Source organism: Betta splendens, chromosome 15 (assembly GCF_900634795.4).
Source record: "Betta splendens chromosome 15, fBetSpl5.4, whole genome shotgun sequence".
NCBI classification, from domain to species: domain Eukaryota; kingdom Metazoa; phylum Chordata; class Actinopteri; order Anabantiformes; family Osphronemidae; genus Betta; species Betta splendens.
This window is the reverse complement of record NC_040895.2, coordinates 2,385,101-2,411,513: the sequence shown is the minus strand read 5'-3', so window position 1 is coordinate 2,411,513 and position 26,413 is coordinate 2,385,101. Positions and strand designations below refer to the sequence as shown.

General features: G+C 41.5%; 1 protein-coding gene and 1 long non-coding RNA gene across 7 annotated transcripts in view; one reads left to right on the top strand and one right to left on the bottom strand.

Moving 5' to 3' along the window:
* Positions 1-10,331, bottom strand: part of gbf1 (golgi brefeldin A resistant guanine nucleotide exchange factor 1) — a 96,966-nt gene extending 86,635 nt beyond the window's left edge. For all 4 annotated transcript variants that reach the window (XM_029127614.2, XM_029127615.2, XM_029127616.2 and 1 more), the window contains exons 1-3: positions 10,063-10,331; positions 7,621-7,725; positions 6,818-6,884 (exon numbers count right to left, since the gene is read on the bottom strand). In XM_029127614.2, the coding sequence (XP_028983447.1) occupies positions 6,818-6,884; positions 7,621-7,716 (163 nt within the window). In that variant the 5' untranslated portion in view covers positions 7,717-7,725; positions 10,063-10,331. The remainder of the gene's footprint in view (positions 1-6,817; positions 6,885-7,620; positions 7,726-10,062) is intronic.
* A 16-nt stretch (positions 10,332-10,347) lies between these two features.
* Positions 10,348-18,217, top strand: LOC129603093 (uncharacterized). 3 transcript variants are annotated; one of them, XR_008692686.1, is made up of 5 exons: positions 10,348-14,367; positions 14,965-15,009; positions 15,207-15,250; positions 15,485-17,483; positions 17,575-18,217. It is a non-coding gene; the product is annotated as an uncharacterized LOC129603093 (long non-coding RNA). The 3 variants fall into 3 exon arrangements; XR_008692685.1 differs by having other exon boundaries at positions 10,348-15,009; positions 15,485-15,929; positions 16,014-17,483; XR_008692684.1 differs by having other exon boundaries at positions 10,348-15,009.
* Positions 18,218-26,413: the final 8,196 nt, after the last annotated feature.

The following is a 26,413-nucleotide window of genomic DNA, read 5'->3' as shown; positions in this document are numbered from 1 at the left end:
TATATGTAGAACAAACAACTTGCTGCAAACGACTTGTTTATTCATTTTCCGTTTTTTTCCTCAAAACGAGAAACGGCTTCAAATCCAATTCTGGGTCTTGTTTTGAAAACACCTTTTTCAGCTCGTTTATTGTTCATTGTTAGCACTGTGCTGTGATTAAATTCTGTTTTTTGCTTATATCAAGAAAAACAAGAAAACGGATGTTCTTTGTATTTTAATATGTAAGGAAAATATAAATCCATATCCAATCCTACTTAAGTTGCCCTTGAGCACTGGCTTCCTGTCGTCTTTGTACTGTGTATCAAAATAAGAGTCTCACTTTCTTAGGCCACGCGTCTGGCGTCTAACGTGCGTAGACGCCAGAGCAAACCTTACAGCGTGTGTGGTGGGGGGGTCTCTCGTTACAATACTAAGTTACTGGACTTACTGGGAGCTGTGGTCCTGACTACTTTGCCATGACAGCCAACCTAAACAACCACGTGCTGTGTTACCGGCACGTCCAGACACATTAACAGGTCCTCCGGTTCTAAAATATTCTGAAACGACTTGTTTTCTTGTTTTCCTAGCTTTTATTCTGGAGGGGGAAATCAAACTGTTACAACGTACATAAACAGTTTCTCGTTTCTCTTTATAAAAGTGACAAACGGCATTTAATCAAAGCATTGTGGTAAAAACAAATAAACAAGCTGAAGAGTGTGTTTTCAAAACCAGACAAATAAATGGATTAAAAGCCGTTTTCTATTTTCTCGTTTTGAGGAAAAAACGCAAAACCAGAAAACGCTGTCTCGTTTTCCAAAGCTTTTACTCTGATGGGGAAATTAAACCTAGAACGTACACGGACCCGACACACCCGACAGTACTTAAACACGAGGACATACTGTATAAAGACAGCAGCAACTTCAGCAACTGAAGAACTGAACAAGCACTAGTGCGCATTGACAACTTGATCCAAGTCATCTGCCTATCTACAGCACCAAATAGTTGGAACATCACATCATTGTCTGCTTCAGACGGTGACACCACTTCCCAGATTCTCTCGTTGCCTGCATTTGCATATGCATACATTTCTTGTTATGCTCTGTCTTAACGGTCCCAAAGGTTCCTCATACTTAGCCACATACACATACATTTAAGCCCGGGGATGGGCTTTTTCACTGGGGCTGAGGCCAGTTGTGGCCTCGCCCACTGGCCCTGGTGGAGAGATCACCACCCAGTTTTAACTGCAAAAAGACATTTAGGGTGAGGGGGGGCACTGTCCGGGGGGGACACCGTCAGCCAGCGGTCGTGTTCCTGGAGGAGTCACCCACCTTCAGTGCACTTTAGTTCCACACACTCACGTCCAAGCTGGGTTGCAGGGTTCTGGGGTGCCTTTTCCGCTGCCCTCTGCTTCCCCCGGGTTGGGGGAGTTGGGCGGGGCTCAGGAGGAGCTGCGGTCCCTGCCTGGGGCCACGTGGACGGCAGGTCGGAGACCTACCCTCCCCACGAATGTGACCAAGTGAATGGTGTGGGTGTGAGAATGTATCTGAGAGTGCATTGGTTGACGTATGATTGACTCGTTTGTTGTGAGAGAGTTTATGGTGTGTGTAAGTGTGTTGATGTGATGATGTGTGTTGTACGCGTGGGTGGGTGTATGCGTCTGTGTTTGTGTGAGTTTGTAGGCGTGTGGTGCGGTTGGAGTGTGGGGGTCGGGTTTTCCGCCCGGGGTGCAATGATCGTCTGCTTGGGTGGTCTCTGTTCTGCTGACCTCCACCAATTGCTGGCCTTGTGCTGCAGGCCGGTTTGGTGCCAGGGGATGAGAACAGGCCGTGTAGGGGTGGTGGGCCCCATTCTGGGCGCGGGGGCATCTTCTGGCGGGCTCCCTACGAACCGTTGGTCCTTGGGCTCCACTCTTTCAGGCCGACCCTCCCACCGGGGGGAGTGTTTGTTCCTGGTTTTCATGGGGCGGACAGCGTTGATCCACGGTGGCCCACTCTGACCTCGGGTGCTGTCTCTGTGGCTGCTACAGCTCTGCCTGGGGGGCTCTGTGTGGGCGGCTTGGGTCACAACACCTGCCCTCCTGGAACTGAAGGTGTGTGGGCTCCCTGGCTGCTAGGATTCCTTCCTCTGCTTGTTGGATGGGCGTAGTGGCCGAGCCCCTCACATCACCCTGGCTTCCACAAGTGGCATTGTTCATGCACCAACGTCTGCCTCACCCTTTGGGTGAATAATATTAAGCTACAGCCTTACTAACCTTGTAGTGGGACACTTGCCAAATCCAACTGTAAGTATTACTGATACTTATCACTACCAATATCAATAATGTGTGAATATGGAAATTGTGGTGTTCTATGTCATGACTTTTATTAAGTAGTATGGGATATGTATAACAATGCACATGTGTATGTATATGATATGTATATGTTTGTATGAGTATGTGCACATACCTTAACACTATTATTGGTATTAGTATTAATCTCCAAGGTAAACCTAGGTACAACAGTTGTTTAGTTATGAATGTGTTAGCCTAAGGTACATCCCTGCTTCTTTTTTTTTTTTTGCTCCAATTGTTTACTTAACAGATTTGCTTGGTTTCAGCAGCTGGTTGCACCCCTTACCCCCCTCTCCCCCACACACACCCTAAAGCAGAAAATTAACCTGTCCACCAACACAGCAACATCACACATATTTTGGATTAGCTAAATAAACCATTAAATAAACCAAAATCAAGAAGAGTATATATATTTTATATATACTCTTGTTAAAGCAAAGCTGTCCATCACAAAATGGCATTCAGCGTAAGTTATGCTGCTTGTTAAGCTGCTGGACAGAACAAGAAAAAAAAAAAGTTATGCTCTGTCTGGACACATCATCTGTCATTCAGGCTCTTACCTTTCATTCAGAGTCAGAGCAAACCATAGGTCATTGCGGTCTGAGTAAATTTTAAGAGTTTGGTTTCTCCACCAACTTAAAAGCTGCTATAATGAGAGAATGACTTATTTTTTCGTTCTCTTCTTTTTTCTCAAAACGAAAAATCAGCTTTAAATCCAACTCTGTGCCTCGTATCGAAAAAAAAACAACACTTGAATTCCGTTTGTCACTCATCAAGAAAAACGAAAATCCAGTTTGTTTTGTATTTTTTCTTCATGACCAACAAACCAGAAGACAAGTACAGAGATACATATAAAATACATTTATAACACAGATTGATGAATAAATATAGATTCCTATTTTATGTTGTTATACTTATATTGTCGTATTGGATTGGCTGGAGGAGGGACTATGTCTCTCGGCTCAGAACTGTGTAAAGACATCAGCAGCTTCGGCAATTGACAACAAACACTAGCGCGCACTAGCGAGCAAAGACCCTTAATAATCTAAAATATTTAAAAATGAACTACTCTACATTTATTGATACATTAAACATGACATCGTTTTTTGTGCCTAATAATCACCACTTAACAGATTTTTATCTGTGCAGAAACAGATAGAAATGAACCGTCGGACCTCTCAACTTTGCGCCACCTGGTGGTTAAAACAAGACTAGTACCCTGATTTTTTTCACCTTGCTGCAGGATTAAAAATTCTTAGTCGGGGACGCACCCGTTGCGCAACCGTACTGCCGTAAAAAAGGTGGCCGATTTAAAGTGCTACAACTGTACCATCATTTTGTCCAGGCCTGTTAAATGAGTTTATTTTGTGAAATAAATATCATCATCCTACACCAAAATCAGAGATTGGCTTCCAAGCCCTAATAATAACAAAGCTTAATGAGAGTGACCTAAAAATGAAGATCATGGCTAAGATAGACACCTGGAACACCCGGGTCTGGTTACCAAGAATAAGTGTAGCACCTTCTGAAAGTCTGCTAGATGATGTGAATCCAGCACTACAAACAATACCAACTATGACCATCACTGAGATCAATCAGCTCATATACAGCACAGCAACTATAATCCTTGAGGTACTTGGCTATAAGATCAACACAAGCCCTGAGGTGCAGTATCCACCATGGAAACAGAGGTTGGAGTCTAAGATCAAGGAAACATGGAGAGAAGATAGCCAACTATTTACGGAATTCAGACAAAGAAGTACTACCTACCTAAGACGTACAGTAACATGACCATACCTGAGGCTCTGAAGACTGCCAAGCAAAGGCTCACAGCCCTGGCTACCCGGGTGAAGAGATACACCAGAGAAGTTAAAACTAGAAGAAAAAACAGGATGTCCGCCACTGAGCCATCCAATTCTTACTCATAGTGGGAAGGAACACGAAAGAAGACCCACCAAGGGTGGAGACTGAAGAATACTGGAAAGGCATATGGGAGAAGGAGGCTTGCATAACAGTAATTCAGTGGCCGGTGGAACTGAGAAAAGACCACAGCGACCGCCTTAAACAAGATCCAGTGACCATCACAATGGCAAAGAGGGTATTCGGTATGAAGAACTGGACAGCACCAGGGCTTGACATGATCTGTGCCCACTGGTTAAAGAAGCTAACCTAACTCCATGATCTCCTGGAAGCACAAATGAACAAGCTACTACTGGATGGAACCCACCCTGAATGGTTAATGGTTAAGCACGTCATCAGTTGGGGCCATCTTCCTGATGTATTCATGGAGCTTAGTTGTTTCATCTTGGATAGTGGCTTTGATGCTCACCAATCCTCGGTGTCATTCTCAGAGTGCGCTGGCTTTGGGGAGAAACCCTCCATGCATTGTAAGGCGCTTCCCTTGGGTGGGTGACCACTGAGCGCAAGGCCCTTCTAAATGAGAAGAAGAAGGCCTTTCCCCTCAGGACACAAGTAGGAGCTGTGCAGAGTACAGTCGGACTTAAAGCATAAAATCAGAAGGGGCAAAGACAGATACAGAACAGAAGCTGGAGCATCGCGTGGAGCAGAACAACTTGAGTGATGTGAGGAGGGAAGTGAAACACATCTCAGGCCATGTGGGGGCTGGAAATGGTCGCCAGGACACGGGTGACCAAGCCAGAACAAATTAACTAAACCTGTTCTTTAACAGATTTGATTCGGCCCAGTCCCTATCCTCCATCCACACGGCCCCCTCTTCACACCTCTCCAGTCCAGGCATCTCCTCCCAGCTGCAGCTGTTTCCACCTCAGCGCCACGCAGTCCAACCGAATCAAAGGAAGCCCAACAAACCATCAGCTCCAGACCAGCCACCGCCCACCGTCTGCCTCACTCTGAACAAGGTTAGAAAGGAGTTGAGGAGGACAAAGGCCAGGAAAAAATGTTTTTTGACTTCTCCAGTGCTTTCAATACCATCCAGCCATAACTGCTGAGGAGGAAGCTGGAGGTGGCAGGTGTCAACCAACATCCGTCTGCTAGACCATCAACTACCTCACAGGCAGGCCACAGTTTAAGAGGTTGTGGGACTGTGTGTCGGATGTGGTAGTCTGCAGCATGGTGGAAACTCAAGGATTACTGTTTGTTTTTTCCACAATGGATTTCTGTTGTGGTTTACTTTTTCTTTTGTCCTGTCAAATTGCTGCTGAAAACACAGATTTCCCCATTGTTGGATTGATATCATATTCAATGCTAGACCTCACGTGCCTGAAATGCTTCAGCAGTTCCTGCAAGACGAAGGCATTGATCCTATGAATTGGCCCACCCGTTCCCCAGATCTGAATCCAAATAAGCAAATCTTAGACATCACGTTTTGCTTCATCTACCAACGCCACGTTGCACCACACATTGTCCAGGAGTTGGCAAATGCTTTAGTCCAGGTACGGGAGGAGATTCCTCAGGAGACCATCTGTCACCTCATCAGGAGCATGCCCAGAAGTTGTGGCGAAGTCATAAAAGCATGTGGAGGCCACCCCCCCACACACACAGTATTATTCTGACTTGTTTGAAGGACATTACATCAAAGTTGGATCAGCCTGTAGTGTGTTTTTCCACTTCAGTTGTAAGTAAGTCCAAATCCAGACCTCCATGGGTTAATAATTCTGATTTTCATAATTTCATAATTTTCTGTGCCATTTTGTTGTGCATTCAACTATGAAAACAAAGTAGTGAATAAAAATATTTCATTCATTCAGGTCCGGAAGGGTTATTGTAGTGTTGTCTTTATCTTTTTGAGAAGTGTACACACACACACACACACACACATCAAAGATTGACATAATACATTCTGTAGCCCCCTATCCTAACTCTAACCATCACAACTAAAAGCAGACGTCTAACCTTTGCTTTAATGCTTTAAAAGAATTTCATTCAGTATTATTGTACAAAATTCTTGTTCTTGTGTATTTTCTTATGTATTCTTGTTTTTATATATGCTACATGTGGTCCTGTGATGAACTAGTGACAGGGTGTTGCACACATCTCACCTACCTAACTGCAGGTACAGGCTTCAGCATGGCCGCAAGGCACAAGAACTAAGCTTTAGAGTAAGTAGTTTTCAGCAAACACTTTGCTGAAACACTTGTTATGCATGTGTCTCTTTTTTGTCAAGTCTGTTAGCTTGCTGCATCCCTACACAACTAAACAAAACCTAGTGCTTGTTTTGCTTATTTATACTTTGAATATTTAATCTAATTTATCAGTTGTTTAAAAAAAAATAATCGTTCAATTAAATCGATTACAAACAATCATTAGTTACAGCCCTACCCACCACCCTGTATACAATTTAACATTGTTCTCAGTTGAAGCCCACACATAAGAGCCTGTTTAATTTGAATTTAAAATTAAATGTTGTAGTTATGGATTCAAAATCAATTCATGTTTGTATATAGTTTTCTATCTAGTACTCTTTACATCAAATCTTCCACATTTTAAATAATTAGTAAATTTTGGTTCCTGTGTCATTTTATTTCATACCTTTTATGTTGTTGAGTGCTTCCTTGAGTTGGCCGAAGGTGTTGAGTAATGGGTCCTGTTCTTCATCCTAGGCGGGGGGATTGGAAGACATATGAAACAACAATTTCTATTTTCACCTTGTCCTGATGATTGTCAGTTCTCAAGCAGAACAGACTCTGAGCAGATGCCTACACTCCCTGTCCCAATTTCATGCCAGTGCAGTTTTATTCATTTATTGCCATTTCAGAAACAGCAGGTTTGGCCCTTAATAAACTAGCACTTTGGATTAGGAGGGGTATTGTTTTCCTCCCACAAATACCCAGCCAAAAATAAAGTCGCTACCACGGCACGCATTTGCTAAGGCATGGTTTCGACAAGCTTCTGCAATGTCAAGATTTATTTCCACCAACATCTTGTACTGATTATGGTAGATCCAAAAGATTCTCAATAGGGTTAAGGTCTCGACTGTGTGGTGGCCAATCCATGTGTAAATGATGTTTCATGCTCCCTACACCACTCTTTCACAATTTAAGCCCGATAAATCCTGGAAGTTTCATCTTAGAATATGGCGGTGTATTTTACTATTTTTTCCCAGGTCACTGATACCTAAATCTATGTCTGGGTGGACACACAAAGTATACACTCAGATGTCTATGTTACCACCACATTCTTCAATCTGTCCAAAAGCTGATAAATAAAAAGGATAAAAAAATCATTTAAGCAAGCAAAAAGAAGCATACCAGTAAAATCAGAATGAATATAAATTACTGTAATTCCAAGTTACCGCTTGACATGCGGCATGACATGTTAAAATTGTTACTCACCAGTGGAGTGTGGGTATTCCACCTGGAGTTCCTTTTAATAGCTCCTACAACTGTGCTGATTTCACCTTGTACAATGTAGATATTTTTGTCGACCATGCTGTATTCCTAATAGTAAAACAAAAAAGGAAATTGTACATTTTGGCACAATAACATTATCACTCAAATCACATGATGGTCTTAAATAATGCATTGAACAGGTTAATATGAAAATCACTCTGCAAGGTATTTATCTCGTTTTAATTCTGTGCATTTACCTTCATTTTGTAAGTAATCTAAAATGTAAAACTTGTCATTTTGTTCAGATAATAAATGCTATCTAACAAACCTAAGTCAATACAGTCAGTCGTGGTTATCGTAGTACCAGCAGAAAATATATGTAAAATAAATATAAATAAAAGATTGTAATCTAAATTATGGAAAACCTAGCCTTGACACTTCCAACTGGTTGTGTCCAAGTTACCAAGATGGTTAAGTACTAAGATGTAAATAGTCACATACATTCACTATGTAAACCAAATACAAAAAATGCACACATTCCTTAGCACTTTCAGTCACTTTATGAAAGACACAAAAGTCTAATCCATACACATATGTATTATAAAAAAGTTTCCAGAAATTAGAAACTAATAATATAACGATCTTACATGATCAATCTAATCAGGTTCTAGAAAGAGAAATTAAGCTGCTGAGTTTAAAGTCAAAGAATTCTGTCAAGAAAGGATTAAGTCTTAGAACTGAACAGCAAATGTCCATATCTACAATCACAATGTCCAGATCCAATACAGATAACCAAACAGACTCAAAATAGCATGCTCTATGTATTTGACACCTTAAAATTGTTGTCTTAACCTCTTTCTTTGTGTCCTGAAAGAAGATATAAGATATCCTATAAGATATACCAAATAAAATTCTTATGTTAAACAAAGATTTGCAAAAAAGGACTGTGTGGTTAAAGCTATATTCTTTTAAATTCATGTTAAGGTGCCAGTTCAGAATACACAGAGGATAACAACATAAGGAGGTAGACAGAATGTAGGCTTAAAAAGACTTCATTACAGATTTATCAATTCACTTTTTTTACAACCTTGAATCAATTGTGATGGACATTTATGTTATACTTTCCCAAGTAAATCTGAAGTACAGTACTCTTACATTCATCTGATTAAAGGTAAGGGTCTCCGACTGAAAGAGATGCTCTAGAGCCTCAGGTTGAGTCAGGAACATGAATCTGATTTCTGATTCTATCTGAATTTTCAGAATAATGTAAATTATTGGTTCAGAATTACCTCAACAACAAAAACTCGCAGTATGTATGGATAACATGACCACAAACAAACGGTTACATATAGTATTGATTTTGAAATATCTAGATTAGAAGACCAGGGCCAGTTCTTAAATGCTAAATTTAAAAGGTCTAACTGATAGTGTTGCAATCAAGCTTCAGAGACAGAAAGTATCATAGTGGTGAAGTGCTAGTGCCAGCGTTTAGAACACTGAAACACAATGTCTGCAGTATGTGCAACACAAAAATTCAACAAATTTGAGAGGATGTCTGACAAGGCACCCAATTCTGGGACAGGCTTGCACCCTAAATGTTCCTTCTTGAACTCAAGCAGAAATAAGTCAGTAAAATAACTCAGTACAAAGAGTGCAATGTCTAATGTTAAAAATTCGTAATCTAGTCAATCCACTGGAGCCTTGTTACACCAGACCCTAAAAGGTGCAGGCAAAATATCATCAGCCCAAGTTGTTCAGGAAAGACACAACAAACCTGGGACTGTGACTAACGCAGAGGCCATTGTTGTGATAAAATAAAGTCGACTTACTAGTACTTTGCTAAAATAGTACACATATGGTCATATATATGCTCATCCATCACAGTTTCCTCAAAAGATATTAACACCTTTTTAAATATATACTTAAGGGTTTTAAATATATTAATTTGCAACCCTTGTATCGTGAAAGGTTTGCCTTATCAAATAGATTAGGGCGACATAATCACAGTGAACCCCATGTGCATCTTCAGTGCAATAACAACACATTTAGACACAATCCTTTAGACGCCAAAGGAAATATCAGCAAGTCAGTTCCTTGGCTGCTAGTTGAAAAACGAAGGTGCCGGCTGGCTAATGAGATCAAGTAAGTAGCGCGTACTCAAAGACAAAGCTAACTGTCAACCATACAACTGAGGTGCAAGACTGTTGACAGGCCTCTGGGTTAAAAGAAAAACTATGGGATCATACATAAACACAATTACTAACCTCCACAGGCAGCAAGTTAGAAGGCAACATAAAATTCTAATGCTTCTCAGCTAGCTAGCATGTCTTCGGGCTAATGATAATGAGGTGTGCATTCAGCACGTAAGTGAGATTAATAACCCCAATTAAAGCGAAACCTATATCTAAATACACCTTAGTGGCTGTGTAGAATTAGCTACAATACCTGTTTTGCACGTTTTCCGAAGACGGAATCTTGCCGTAGCCAAGTTATTGCTATCCTAGCTCGCCAAGCTAGCAGGCTAGCCGGCCAATTGTAAACGAAGTAGATAAAAGTTCAGTTCAGATGACATACAGACTAACTACAAATTCGGGCATTGCGCTGCTTAATACAATATTATTTACAAACATCGCAAAGTCATCCTTCGTTCAAAAAAACGGCCATAAGCGAATAAATTAAACACTTTCCTTCTACTGTCAATCTGCTCCTAGTAAACACACTGACGTGGAAAAGCTATGAAGTCTCAACCTATCTTGATTAAATAGTGTTGATTGACAGGCCAACATAAGAGTACCTGTTTATGAGTCATGTAATGTCAGATTACATAGCTAATATTTTTATATTAAGGTGTGATATGGCTTGTAATTTTCTGACCATATATAACTGGAGACACTCAAGATAGCAAATTATGAACCGTGAAAGAGCAAAATGTGGGCAGGACAATTGAAGCACCAAGTTAGATTGGTCGCGTCGGGCTAATGACGACAGCATATTCCGCATCATGGAGGAGAGCCATCATACTCTGTAGGCTTACTTTGCAAGTAGAGCTAATGTTTTGAGCCCGTTGAGAAAACAGTAGCAATAGTTATATAATACTTATTTATTCTTTTGGATACATTTTTCCAAAGTCCACAGTCTTTTCTAGCTTTTTGTCCCAGAAATAACTGAATTTGATTCATATATTGTATAGCATGTCAAAATATCAGTACATTTGTCAGGCAAAATAAACAATTTTAACAGCTATCTAAAATACTTTCCAATTTCATGTCATCTTGGAATATGCCTATGCTGTCAGGGAAGAAAAAATCTATTAATGGAATAACCTGGTCATTCAGTACATCCAGGTAGTCAGCTGACCTTATTCTTTGAGCACATATTGTTGCTGAACCTGACCAGCTCATCAGTCCAAGTGGCAACCTTTTTCTTGGCCAGGCAGTGTAGTATATAATATTAAATACAAGTGTGCTTTTGTAATTCCACTGCATGCTTTTCTGTCCACCATTCCACTATACTTATAGCCTATATGTAAGTTTTTTCTTATTTATTGTATTTTTTACTTTATGTTGTCTCCTGTTTGTATTGACTCCTATTTAGCTCTGTTCACTCTAATTATATTTTATATTATAAATATTTTATATATCGCAATGTGGTATAATGTATATTTTATCTTTCTTACTTTTCTCAATTAAACCACAGTAAATACCAAGCAATTTTATCTTGCCACCATAGGTTGTCTTTCTATACATAGACTATAAGGTGACAACATTTATTTGGCAATAAATTCACTTTATAAATTAACTCTTTACTAATAAATGGTCTATTGGTCCAGTACATGAACCACTTACATCTTGCTGGTGAGAGCCAGATGTTTCCCCTTATTAGCTGAGGAGAGACAAGAGAACATGGATTAGCCTAAGTCAGTAACCAGGACAGTAGGGTAAAATCAATTCAAAATGAATCTCTACATACATGCGAGTGAAGGGATGAGGAAACAACACATAGAGGAGGTGGCTGGTTTGATGCACAGTAAGATCTGGAGATGAAGAGTGGGAATGTAGTATGTAGAGACAAAATAGCTGGACCGGTAACTAGAGTGGGGAAGCTGGTTTTCTGGGTTGTTACATGCCTACACTCTAGGCATGATATGAGCAATGACATGATATGGGAGTAGGACTTACACAAATTGTCTGTAGTCGGCAGCTTGACTTTGATGGAAGCAGAAACATGAAAAGGCAAGGTAACGAGAAATATGTGCACATTTTACTTAAGAAACCAAATTCTTTTTGTGCCTTTTTCCTCCTGCTCTTTTTTGATGGATACGCATACTATTCCATCACTTCAGTCCCTGGTTCATGCAGTCACCCGTTGCTGCTCAACTGTCCCTGCCCAGCTTCTGTTGATATTAGTAATAACACATTTAACTATGTCACTGTCCAGCTGTGCTTGATTTTTGGTAATTGGAGTCATACTAAACACGACCACATTATGTTTCATTTGTTGATCTACTATAAACCTGACCTCTTCTTTGCCTATCATGTTTATTGGACTCGGACTGCAGTTTGGACTTAACTTTTGCCTGTTCCCCTTAAAGAATGTAATTCGGATGTTTTGGCTTTTCTTGATTATAAGATTTTTACTTGGGTATTGTGTTGCCTACTCATACCTTTGTTGAAAGTAATAAAAAAGAGGTTTTTATTTTTAATAAAGAGATCCATTCGAAGACACTATGTAGTTTACAGTGATTTCGTAGATAGGTTTTGTTGACCACTTCCCCAAGTTAGGTATATGATTTTCCTTTCAGTTCTGCAGGTGTTGGTGAAGTGTTTTATTAGCTGTACAGATTGTACAGGTGTCTACGTATCTTATGATGTCCTGCTGCAGGCTCAGCTACCAGAACCTTTTTGCAATCAGTATTGCTGTCCTAGTTCTTGTTGCCACAGTACGAATGCCAATCCCCTGAGTGGCCACGTTGAGTGAGACAAAGAAGCTTTGCTCCTGTCAGTCTGTGATATGCAGAGGGAATAAAAATGAACATGATATACTCTGCTAACTTTTTAGCTGTGGAGCAGCGCTTGTCATTCTGCTTCTCACAGTGCACACCTGCCAAACAAAGAAAGACCTGCACACCTGATATACCCAAAGAATCAATTGAGTGGAGCAAAATGACACTAAAAGGTAACAACTAGGCAGGCACATAACCTGGTTGGTGAAGGACTTAGCTAACTGTATCTCAATGGAATGGAAAAATGAATGTCATGGATTCAATAAATCAAAGCATTTCTTCATCTGGATCCAATTCTTTGCAAAAAAGGTAAGGTGAGTCACTGATTCACACTGAGATCAGTGGTTTGTATTTTGCTGTCCACTGTGTTATGACTGATTGGCCGTGTTCATATACTTGGTTGCAAGCTGTATTGTTTGAAGGCAAAATGAGTCGATTTGACAAAACAGGTTAAAGCGACTAATGAAAACTGTACAGTAAAAGAGGAATTGTTGGCACAGGACTGGGATTTAATTTACAAAGAAAAAGATATTTAAACAAGTCTGCATGCATTTGTAATGTACTCCCTTTATAACCCCACTTAGAATTTTCACCTGCCTACATAATAAGTCCTGAACAAGGAAGGACTAGGGGAAAAGCAGTCACTGTAGTTGTACTGTAGTTGACCATGTCATTGTTCATGGTGGCAATGAAGGAGGGTGGACAATGAGTGCAGCCACATTTGAGTGGCTTCACTGTTGCCTCCATCATCAGAACTTTCAGGGAGCAAAACCGGTCACTGTCCTTACAGTAAGGCTGTCTGTACAGTAACATTAGAGTACAGAAACTGTGTCACTCTAACGTTACTGTAGAGTGTACTGTACATTACTGTACCATTGCCTGGCTAGTGTAATATAGCCTGTGATGAGGTTTTTGGGTTCATGTTTGAGGGCTTGTGAGTGACGGCAAAGGTTGGCTTTGCACCATTGAAGATAACCTTTGGAGCAAAACCATTCATTTTACAATTTTTATTGATTGCTTTGCAGTCGTTCAATGAAACGCCACATTTATAAAACAGTTACAGTTTTTGCCTATTGCTTACACTAAAAGTGAATGCTTAGAAAAAGGTTTACACTTTGGTCTCAATTCTGTAACACACTTATTGCAAAACACTACACACTAGACACTTTGTTAACAACCCCAACCACCTGTTGTCATTGAGAAAACCCTTTGCAATTGTAGTCACTCACATACACATCTGAAAGCACCTACACAAAAACATGACACAAATCAGTCTGAGCCTCAGCTCTTCAAATAGGCCCCAGGTCAGATGTGTGGAGAACTATACAAACATGGAGACAGTAAAAGTCCACACGCACGCACGCACACACGTACTTTTTTACATTGTTTTCTTCTTTACCTTTTGTTGCTTAATTTCTGTAAGAATGTTTTCAAACTCATAATGGAAACAACTAACTCCAGACTGGTTGCGTTGACAAGGGAAGTACAATATGTAAAAACAAGTTTACAGCTCACACAGAAGGAAGTGGACGATATAAAAATTTAAAAAAGCTAAAGAAATGAAGCGTTGTGATGCAGTGCAGTCTCATGTCTTCAAAGTTTGCAAGGGCATGCTGACTATTACCGGAAAAATTGAGTATCTGAAGGTCAATTCAGACGTAACAACCTGGTTGTCATTGCCATTAATTGAAGAAGAAACGGATTTGCCTCCACTCGTCAGTTTACTCCTGTCAGCTCCATTTAATTCGGTAAGTATTCTTGCCTAAAATAATTCGTATATTGATTAATTCATAAGTATATGCTTTATATTGTCATTGGATTAGTCAGCATTTGTTCATCAACTGACATGTAACTATTTGCTGTCGTGCTGCGTCAACTTCAGCTACACTAATGAAAAAAGTCCAAGCTGGCGCCATTACTGTTACTACGCAGCTAAGTTATTTAGCATTATTCGTAGTGGTAAGCAGACAGTAATAGTGAAAGAATACACTGTAGGTTCGGTTTGTACTCAAATGTTTTGTAAATGTCCCAGAATTAAACTTATTAGACGGTAAAATTGTATCTATTGGAAAAACTGAGCGCAGGTGAATGCTAGCAAGACTAGCAAGGTTTTCTGCTTTTTAAAAAAAAAATCAAGGAGAGGTACCAGTAAGTAGCTGCGGTCGGTTTCAGACAGGAGTTCACTTTATCGGGCTTGGGCTTTAGTTGGTCAGTCACCGCTGGTGAGGACGTGTTCTTTGAGCGAGCGCGTGACTAGCCCGCTAAAAGGGCTCCGGCCATTTTTCTGTGAAATTAAGCCGTAATGTCTGTGTGCTACTCAAACATCTCTACTGCTTCTGCTGCAGAACCGCTTTTGACGCTATATTGCCTCAGCAAAGACTTGTTCTGTGGTGAGAAACTTCATGCCCCTTTTTCTAAGTACTCTTATTCTTTAAATGCTTATGTATATTTCTATTGTAATTCCCCATCAGACTCATTACTTTTTGTTCGTTGTGCATAACGTTTGTATAAATGTTGATGGTTCCATCTGCATTTTGCTTAGCTAAAATAATATTCTGTTATTTTTATTCTGGTTTTGTTATTGCAGATTGAAAAGACAAGCTCCATCATGTCATGGACTCAGTTTTTGTGGTGAGCATATTATTTATAGTCCTGACCATTGACACTGTGTTAATCCAAAACACAAGTACTTTTCAGTCTTGTAAACACTTCTTTTGGCTTCTCTCATAGCCTGTCCGCACATCAATTTGGCACAGGTTTTGTGAAAAATTTTAAGGGAATCACTTATTTTATTTATTTAGATTTATGAAAATCATAATTACATTTCCCGTTACACATGAACTAATGTTTCCATTTCTCTTTTAGTGAATGGTGATGCAGAATGTGGCGTTGTAAGGCCTGCCCCTTAGTTAGTTCCAAATATTAAGGCATGGCTATTATGGTAATAATAATTGTTTTCCATGTGTGTATAAAAGCTGCTCATACACTTTTAGAACATAAAATGGGCACAAGGGTTTTGTATATTTAGTGAACATAGTCCTGGAACTGCATAAAGTCTTATTGCATTTTATGTGATTAGTTATTTGGCTGAACCCCCCTCAGCCAAATAATAAACAAGACTGGCTATGGATACCGACTCCGGAACGGGGCCACCATAAGTCACCTCCTCTACATGGATGACATCAAGCTGTACGCTAAGAATGAGCGAGACATCGACTCGCTGATCCACACCACAAGGATCTACAGCTCGGACATCGGGATGTCATTCGGGCTCGAGAAATGTGGGAGGATGGTGACAAAGAGAGGCAAGGTAATCCACACAGAAGGGGTCTCACTCCCAGAATGAACAATAGCAGACATTGTGGACAATTACAAGTACCTTGGAATACCACAGGCGAACGGCAACCTTGAACAGGCAACAAGGAATGCGGCAACAGCCAAATACCTCCAACGAGTAAGGCAAGTCCTAAGAAGCCAGCTCAATGGCAAGAACAAATACCGGGCAATAAACAGCTACGCCCTGCCAGTGATCAGATACCCTGCGGGAATAATAAGGTGTCCAAAGGAAGAGATACAGACCACAGATGTTAAGACACGAAAGCTTCTCACCATGCATGGAGGGTTCCACCCCAAATCCAGCACCCTGAGACTATACGCTAGCCGCAAGGAAGGAGGCCGAGGACTAGTGAGCATGAGAGCCACTATCCGGGATGAAACATGCAAGATCCATAAGTACATCAAGGATAAGGCCCCGACAGATGACGTGCTGAGTGAATGACTCAGGCAGTGGAGAACAGAGGATGAGATGCTGGAAGAGGGACCATCATGGGAGGACAAGCCCTTACACGGGATGTACCACCGGAACATAACTGAAGTGGCTGATCTCAACAAATCCTACCAATGGCTTGAAAGGGCTGGGCTGAAGGACAGCACAGAGGCACTCATCCTGGCTGCACAGGAGCAGGCCCTGAGCACCAGAGCCATAGAGGCCCAGATCTACCACACCAGACAAGACCCAAGGTGTAGACTGTGCAAAGAGGCCCCTGAGACGATCCAGCACATAACTGCAAGGTGTAAGATGCTGGCAGGGAAAGCATACATGGAACGCCATAACCAAGTGGCTGGCATAGTATACAGGAACATCTGCGCGGAGTATGGACTGGAAACCCCAAGGTCAAAGTGGGAAACACCTCCCAAGGTAGTAGAGAATGAGGGAGCCAAGATCCTGTGGGACTTCCAGATACAGACAGACAGAATGGTAATGGCGAACCAACCAGACATTGTGGTGGTGGACAAAGAGCAGAGGAAAGCCGTAGTGGTGGATGTGGCAATACCAAGCGATGGCAACATCATGAAAAAAGGAACATGAGAAACTAGAGAAATACCAAGGGCTCAGAGAAGAACTGGAGAAGGCTTGGTGAAGGCCACAGTGGTGCCTGTGGTGATTGGAGCACTGGGGGCAGTGACCCCCAAACTGGAGGAGTGGCTACAACAGATCCCTGGAAAAACATCCAACATCTCAGTCCAGAAAAGTGCAGTCCTAGGAACAGTAGGGATACTGCGCAGAACCCTCAAGCTCCCTGGCCTCTGGTAGAGGACCCGAGCTTGGAAAGTGGATGAGACCACCCACGGAGGGTGAGAATAGAGTGTGTATATATATATATAGAGAGAGAGAGATTATATTGAGACAAGATCACAACCTCACAATTGTTTTCATCCTTGCCACTGACAATATCACTAAAATGCTATATATTTATTTGTTTTTAATCTTGGATAATGACATCGATGCCTCAGAAAGTGTGTCATGAAAGGACTTAGCATATACCTTAACGAGGATCCTAATGGTCTACTACAGGAGTACACGGTGAGTCTAAACAATAGCATTTTTAATTATAATATACAAACCTTCATGGTAGAAAGTAATTTGTAATGTAACCTGATCTTCATCTAACTAGGACATGACTGAGGCCAACACCAAGAGCAATCAAGAGAACAACAGTGGAGATGTTGCCAGAGAGACTCATACCAGTGACTGTTCGGATATTGGAGTAATCCTTGAGGGTGTGGTGATACTTACTGTAAAGATCTGGACAACGTGGCCCTCACATCTGCCTTGCTGTTTGGACTTTTTTTATGTCTTTTAAATGTGAAGTACCTAAAAAGCTTCAATACACCTTTTTAAAGCTATTCAAAATGGAGTTAGATGAAGTAAAACTGTCAAAGAAGGTTCAAAGCTTGGAAACTAAACTTCACTAATGGGACAGTCAGCATTCATGTTCCTGGAGCACTGTAGCTTTGAGACCAAGAACATTTTGAGTAGGTTGGATAACCTCTAGTTCTGCATACTGAATACTGTAGTTCTTTTAAAACCTATCTAAAGTATGTGATGTTTTAGTAATAACTGTTTGTTCCTTAAATTTTGAATTAATCATCAATTTGCTTTTGTACAGTTAAAATTACATTGCAGTTATTTGCATTTGATAAATCTTTGTATTGGTGCCTTTTAAGGTGCCCTTGGTATCTGTTCTACAGTATGTGGTCATGTGACATTATGCATTAAAAGTGTAGACAAAAATAAAATGCATTGTTAAAACTGTACATGTTATAAGATTCATTTTCAAATTACAGTATATTATGAATGCACATTTGATAATTAAAAATATCATGTTGAACTAAAGTAATTACATAAAGGTATAAAATGAATTGGATTATGTTGGAATAAAGTGACTAAATTGTGCTGAAGTAACATCATCAACATGTTCAATTTACATTACAGAAACATGTTTCAGTATATTAGTATCAGCACAAAGGAATTGTTTTGATTGAACACAAACCGTTGATGTTAATTTAACTTAATTCGGAAATTTTCTGTCAAAACAAAAATTTTATGTGCAACCAATGTCCATTATTGAATTAAGTTAATCCAACAGATTTTTTTCAGTGAAGAGATTGAGAGAGCCCATCGCACTAGAAAACCTGGAGGCGATAGACCAAGGCCCATAGTGGTGAAACTGTTACGCTATAAGGACAAATCAGCCACTCTTCAATGTGCCAAGCTTTTAAAGGGAACAAAATAATATATAAATGAGCACTTAACGGATGATGTAAGGAGCAGAAGGAAAGAACTGGTTCCAGAACTGAGAGAGGCGAGAGCAAGAGGGGACAATGCGTACATATGACAAGACAAATTGATCATTCATCCGAAGACCAGCACTCCAAAGCAACCCAGAAACATTTAACTGAATATGGTAGGAGCAATCTTAAAAAAAAAGAAAAGCACTGCTCAGGATTATGTCAATTCTCTATGACAAGAAAAACAAAAATCTGAAAATCTGATTTACAGCATACTGACAATTACCTATTACGGATGATATTGAAAATGAAGATCAAGAATAACAGTTAACACTGACGTCAACAGTCTAAACTCCATTGTTTTAGCTTTGGTGACCAAACAGAAACCACCTGTTCCTAACTATTAGAAACCTGTTTGACACTCCTTCACAAATATGTTCAATTTGCTATCAGTCTTCATTTTGCTATCAGACCCTAAAAATGGTGCCAGGTCTGTGTTGTTCTCTACCAGCATGGACGGAGGAGGTCTAAAGCAGAGACTGAGCATCAGTAGTGGCTGTGTCTTATCCTCCGAAAGATTTGACTGTATTTTAGTTTACATCTATTTTATTTTTAGTTTTCTGCCACAGTTTGAAAAATTGTCATGGATTGAGCAAATCAAAGCATTTCTTCATCTGGATCCAATTCTTTGCAAAAAAGGTAAGGTGATTCACTAATTCACACTGAGATCAGTGGTTTGCTGTTTTTTTTTGCTGTTCACTGTGTTATGACTGATTGGTTGTGTTCATATACTTGGTTGCAAGTTGTATTGTTTGAAGGCAAAATGAGTCGTTTTGACAAAACAGGTCAGCTGGGGGGCAACCAGAGAGCTGAATGGAGCACCCGCTTCAGATGTTATCAGCCATGGGCTGATCAGAACTTATCAGCGCATTCGTATGGGCCAGTAGGTGCCTGCTCTGCCTCCTCGCAAACAGCTAACAGCTAGCTAAGTTGCTATGTTAAGCAGCTTTAGTGGTTATTGTGGTTAGGGTTAGGACTGGATAACGGGTGGGGGGTTCAGGTTACATTTAGCTAACACAATACCGCTAGCTATTTGCTAAGTTATGCTCGCTAATAAATCAAAATCAAAAACTTCGATCCTCCTGTCTGAACAACAACCGCTCAACAGCGCCCCTACTGACTCTGCTGGATAAATCATCCGAGCCGTGATCAACCTTACAATGACGGTGACCTACTGCACCTATTCACCGCTGCCAGTAGGTAGATGGGCACCTACAGGCTCATACGTATGGGCTGATAACCACTGATAATAACCATTGAATGGCGTGATAACGTCCGAAGCTGCTCAATGGAGTTGAGGCTGAGTAGCGTTTAGGAGCCCATGGAGAACGTCACCTGGAGACGTTGAAGCAGAGAAGACAGAAACGGTGGGCCCTGGCAGCTAGGCAGCGGCTAGATGAGGATCAGAGGACAGGAGCGAAACCGGTGGAAAACCACTGGTTGCTGTTGGCGGAGTGACCCTGAACACCGGAACCAGGCCGTGCGAAGCAGGGGCAGGAGTGCGTTCAGGGTACCATGAGGGAGCCTTTGCAAGAGCAGGGGTTGAGGGAGGGAGCCGACCAACCAAGGCGCTGCTACCAGGAACATGTGACTTTACTGGGCTGAAGCTGGAGCTTGACATTACTGGGCAGCAGCAAAACTTGGAACTGACACCTGAAGCAGAGCCAGGGCTGGTCGTGGGTGCGGAACCAATGCTTGAGCAGGTTTGTAGAAACTGAGCTGGAGCATGAGCAGGACAAGAAGCTGAAGCTGGGTGTAACTGCAGCACTGGAGCTTGCCTGTTATCGACCACTGCTTGTTACCTGACACCGACTCCGTCTAGTCCCTTTGTATTGTATGTCGAGTTTCACCATTCCCGACCTTGCCTGCCTGACCACCGTTTTTCCTACTTCTCATCACAGACGTTTTTTGTACGTAAGTCACCAAACTGTGCTGTACTTGTGCACAATTAAAGACTCTATTTCAAGATCCTGCTGATATCTGTGCTGTGCATGTGGGTCCGCTTTGTCAAGCCGACAGCCAAACCTGACAATGTATAGTATTTGGATCCAGTCTATGAATGATTTCCCAATGCCGAATTTATGCAGAGTGGCTAAAAGAAACTTCCAGTTTACTTTATCGAAAGACGATGGCTGACTCTAGTTTATGGGTGGTGACATAATGAATTAAGTTGATTAATCTGTTCATATTGTTTCACAACTGTCTACCTTTAATGAAGCCTGTTTGATCGGAGTGATTTTTTCTAATCTTCCAAGTGCTTTACACACTATTTTTAGATCTACATTTATTAGTGAAATTGGTCTCTATAGCTGAGGTGGATGGATCTATTTGGGACGTATATAACTCTTGGTAAAAGTTTTTTTTAAAGGTATAATTTATTTCATGGGGATCATGAGTAATGTTCCCTTTCTTATCAATTATTGAATGGATGATTTGTTTCTCTATTCTTTTTTTAATTGGTTAGCTAAAAATGTACCACATTTGTTAGCGTGGTCAAAGTTCTACCAGCGTAACTGATCTATCTGAGTTTTGCGATCAATTATATTATTTAATTTCATCTTTAGATTACTTAGATCTTCTAGGACATCATTGGTTGGAGAGGCAGCATATTTAATCTCTAGAGATTTTATTTTTTGTATTCTAATTCAAGTAACATGTCCTTTTTTTCTTGTGTGATGAATATGAAATTATTTTACTATGCATAACTGCTTTACCAGTCTCCCAAAGAACACAAGGTGAGGTTCCTGGTGTTTCCATAAAGGTTGGTCATTCTCTTCTCACATAATGATCACTGAGTAGTGATGTATTAAACCTCCAATTCCTGGTTGATAGTTTAACTGTCCTAATCAAAGAAATGGACACTGGTGCATGATCACTGATTGTGATGGAGTGCATATTGGTGTCAGAGACATCTTGTAAGACTGAGTTATTTACTAAAATATAATCTATACGGGAGTGAGAGTGGTGAACTTGTGAGTAGAAGGTTTATTCCCTGGATGTAGGATGAGAAGAACGCCATGTGTCACAGAGACCAAAATCATCCATGTACTGTTTTAAGGTCTGTACTGATTGCCCGTTCCTGTTGCTCATAGCTTTGCTTAGCCTGTCCAAAGACCTGCAGAATCTTTCCTCCCCACAGTGAGGGTGGATCAATCTGCTCTCCAGGGCAGACGGTGTGTCCTGCAGTTGGTGAAACTTGTGGTTCAGCATAGGTTAGAATTTTTTTAGAACCCTTCTGTCTTCCACCTTTCTCACTGTCAAGTCCAGTCAACTTGTCAAATATTTATAAAGCACTTTTAAAACAGCAGACTGACCAAAGTGCTTAACAATTCAAAATAAAATAGAATAAAAGAATATAACATAATAAAAGTGCAATCAAAATGCCATTTCCAACATAAAATTTAAATAAAATTAAAAATTTTAAAGAACTAAAAAGAATAAAATACAATAAAATTGTTAAAGCCAACTTCTCATACTGGGTCAAAAGCCAAGGAGAAGAAATGAGTTTTGAGCTTTGATTTAAAAACAGTCAGTGAGGGGGCCTGTCTAACTTGCAGTGGCAATGCATTCCACAACTTAGGACCTACAACCGCAAATGCCCTGTCTCCCCTGAGCTTCCGTTGTGTCTATGGCACATACAGAAGCAGCTGGTCAGCTGATCTGAGCGACCGAGAGGGGGAGTGCACACATAGCAGCTCAGAAAGGTAGGGAGGGCCAAGACCATTTAAAGACTTAAAAACAAATAAAAGAATTTTAAAATGAGTGCAGTGAGGCTAAAAGCGGGGTAATGTGCTCTCTCTTGCGAGTTCCACTCAGTAAGCGAGCAGCAGCATTTTGTACCAGCTGAAGACAGGACATGAACGTTTGAGACACACCAAAATACAAAGAATTACAGTAATCCAGCCTAGTCGTAACAAAGGCATGGATCACTGTCTCAAAGTGCTTTTTTGACAAAAAATGTTTAATTTTTGCCAATTGTCTCAAGTGAAAAAAGCTGGATTTTACCACTGCACTAACCTGCCTATCCAAACTAAAACCACTGTCCACCTTAACACCCAGGTTTGTGACGGTAGGTTTAAAAAATTGTTGTAAAGGGCCCAGGTCTACAAGAGGACTCACTGTTCCTGTTACCTCTGTCGTTTGCTCATTAAAATGGAGGAAGTTTAGAGCCATCCAGGCTCTTACTTCATCCAAACATGTCATCAGTGAGCCCAAGGCAAAGCCATTCTTCTGTTTTACTGGTACATATATCTGGGTGTCATCAGCATAACAGTGAAAGGGACAATTATACTTTCTAAGAATGGAGCCGAGGGGAAGCAAGTACAGGGAAAAAAGCAGAGGCCCCAAAATTGAGCCCTTTGGGACCCCACACAGAAGAGGAGCAGAAGAGGACTGGACATGATCAATTTGTACACAAAATGTTCTCTCTTCCAAGTATGACCCAAACCACTGAAGAGTAGGGCCACCGATGCCTACACATTTCTCTAATCGAGAAGTCAAGATACCATGGTCCACTGTGTCAAAAGCAGCAGTTAGGTCCAGTAGAACCAAGACCACATTGTCTCCAGCATCTGTAGCTAAAAGGATGTAATTAAAAACCCTAAGCAATGCTGACTCAGTGCTATGAAGAGGTTTAAAACCAGACTGGAAAACCTCAAGTGTGCCATGTTGGTCTAGAAAATCCTTGAGTTGTACATATACAGTTTTTTCCAGAATTTTGGAGATAAAAGGGAGTTTCGAAAAAGGCCTAAAATTGGACATCACAGTGGGATCCAGGTCTGGCATTTTGATCAGTGGCTGGACTGTAGCATGTTTACAGTTCTTTGAAAAGACACCAGAGGCTGCTGTTAATAACAGCAAGAACAGAAGGTCCTAAAGTAGTGATAACCTCTTTAAAAAATCGAGGTGGGACAGCATCAGTGGGGGAACCTGAGAGCTTCAAATGTTTAACAGTCTCGTATAAAAACAAACAGAGTCACTGGTGCAAATCGAAGCAAAGTTACAGGACAAAATACAGAAACTGACAGGTCAGAAGCAGGTAGTGATATGAGGGCCCTGACATTGTTCACCTTATTTACAAAGAACTTAAGAAACTTTTCACATGCTTCCAGACAAAGTTCTACACAGGCATTCTTCGGGGCATTAGAACGACGTCTATAGTGTTAAACAGAACACGAGGCTTGTGACAGTTTGACAGGAGGATATTAGACAGGTGTTGTCTTTTAGCCTCTTTTACCACAGTCTGATAATGACGTCAGCAGTCCTTTAAAATTTGCAGAGACACTTGCAGCTTGTCCTTCCTCCACTTTTGCTCAGCTTTTCGGCACTCACGTCTGACACCACGAGTTGTTCGATTTAGCCAGGGTTCAGATTTAGTTTTAGGCTGTCTGGGTTTTAATGGAGCCACAGCATCTATTACTGTTTGGCAGGTAGAATGAAACCAGGAGCTGAGCTCATCTGTATCAGAACACACAGGCTCTGGGGTGTTTTGATTGAAGGAGGCTGAGAACAGGCATGTGATCAGAAAACACTGCATCACAAATCCTCAAGTTGGAAACAGACAGGCTGTAACTTAAAACCAGGTCAAGTGTGTGTCCACGTTCTTGCGTGGGTTTTGAAATGTGCTGAAGAAAATTAAGAGTCAATAAAGCTTAAAAAGGCCTTTGACATTGTTTTGTTTGGACAGCACACGTGTACATTAAAATCTCCAACAATAAGAACTCAATCATACTTAGGCATGATTTCAGCCAGCAGTTCAGAAAATTTATTAATAAAGTCCTTATTATATTTAGGTGGACGATAAATCACTGCACACAACACAGGGTGCGGGTGACCTAGTTCAAAGAAGTCCATTTCAAAGCTGGAGAAGGAGTTGGATATAGCTGGTCGGCTACATTTATACACAGATCTGTACACGGTGGCTATCCCACCGCCTCAACCCGACGAGCGCGGACAGTTAAAATAACCACAGTCCAGTGGTAAAAGTTCAGAAAGAGCACTGGACTCACCAACATTTAGCCACGTCTCCGTCAGACAAAGAAAGTTCAGGCGTTGTGAGCTGAAGAAGTCCTTAAGGATAAAAGTTTTGTTCGCAAGAGACCTGGCGTTTACCAGGTCAAGGCTGACAGGTGCTGGTGGGGCCAAGGTATCTGTAGTCCGGGGGGCCCGGCAGAGAGGCCGCAGGTTCTCCAGATTGACCCCACGCTGCCTGGGCCCATCAGAACAAGGACGACGACGGTAGTAGAGCTCCTCCGGTCCGACGATAGGCATCAGCCAGGCACCAACAGACTCCAGTAAAAGTCGGGAAGGCAAGATGCGATGAACAGCTCCAAACCCATGCAGCGAGTCCATCCGAAACCGTATCAAGCAGGCCTTCAGCTTCACCAGTTTACCGCTGCGGCTGCCCCGGCGACGGTGGCGTTTCCTCCGTGGAGGTAGCACCGCAGCCCGGCAAAGGTGAGCAGGTATCCCGGACAAGAAAGGAGGCAAACTTTCCTGACCATCAATGTCAATCTCCACCAAGTTCCTGGCCGAGACACAAAGATGCAGGAGCGTAAGGCGATCATACACCAGCAGAGCATTGGCAATTTGAATGACACTTGACAAAAGCAGCATAAACACAAACAAAGTCAGCCATGACAGACGGCAAGCCCGGCACTCTGGCACCATCTGTCTACTGTGTTGGGTAAGAAAGTTCAAGTTCACTGACTCCATAGAACAGCCCAGAACAGAGCTGGACTTCTTGATGACCTTGTCCAGCTTATTCTGCTTCCTCTCTGTGATGCTGCTGCTTCAGCAGACCACACCATACAGGATGACTGATGACATCACAGAGTCATAGAAAGACCTCAGGAGTGGCCCCTTTACTCCAAACGACTTCAATCTCCTTAGAAGATGGCCCTTCCTGTACATACGTCTATGTTGTTTAGGTGAACACCCAGGTGGTTCTGCTGACACCAGTCCACAAAGTTATGTGTTAGTTCTCTGTACTCATTACGTCATTGTCCGGGATAAGTCAGACAATTGCAGAGTTGTCTGAGAACTTCTGCAGAACACAGACAGATAATTTGTGTCTGAAGTCTGCAGTGTAGAGGGTGGAGGAAGGGGGCCAGGACAGTGCCCTGTGGGGCATCCACACTGCAGGTCCGGATATCAGATACACAGTCCTGAGCTGGGGACGGTTTGTAAGGTAGTTGTAAAGTAGTAGTAGTACTAGTATCCACTCTGCCAGGTGATTGTCCACACCAGCTGACTCCAATTTGTCCCTTAAGAGTATAACCCTTAATACTGTATAGTATTAAAGGCACTGCAGAAGTCGGATCCTCACAGTGCTGCCGGGCTTCTCCAGGTGGGCTAGGGAACGATGGTGCGGGAAGATGATGGTGTCTCTACTCCCATGCCAGGCTGGTACGCAAACTGCAGCGGATCCATTGGCGCCTCACCATGGGGCGCAGTTGATGCAGAACAACTCTCTCCAGTGTCTTCATCAGTTGTGATGTCAGAGCCACTGGTCTGAAGCTGTTGAGGTCTTTGGTACCACACAGGAAGTCTTCCAGAGCTGTGGTATCACACTCAGATTGAAGACATGCTCCATAACCCTACAAAGAGTTCACCAGATTTGATTCATTAGTCAAAGCAGAGAATAGTGTTTACAGTTCAGAA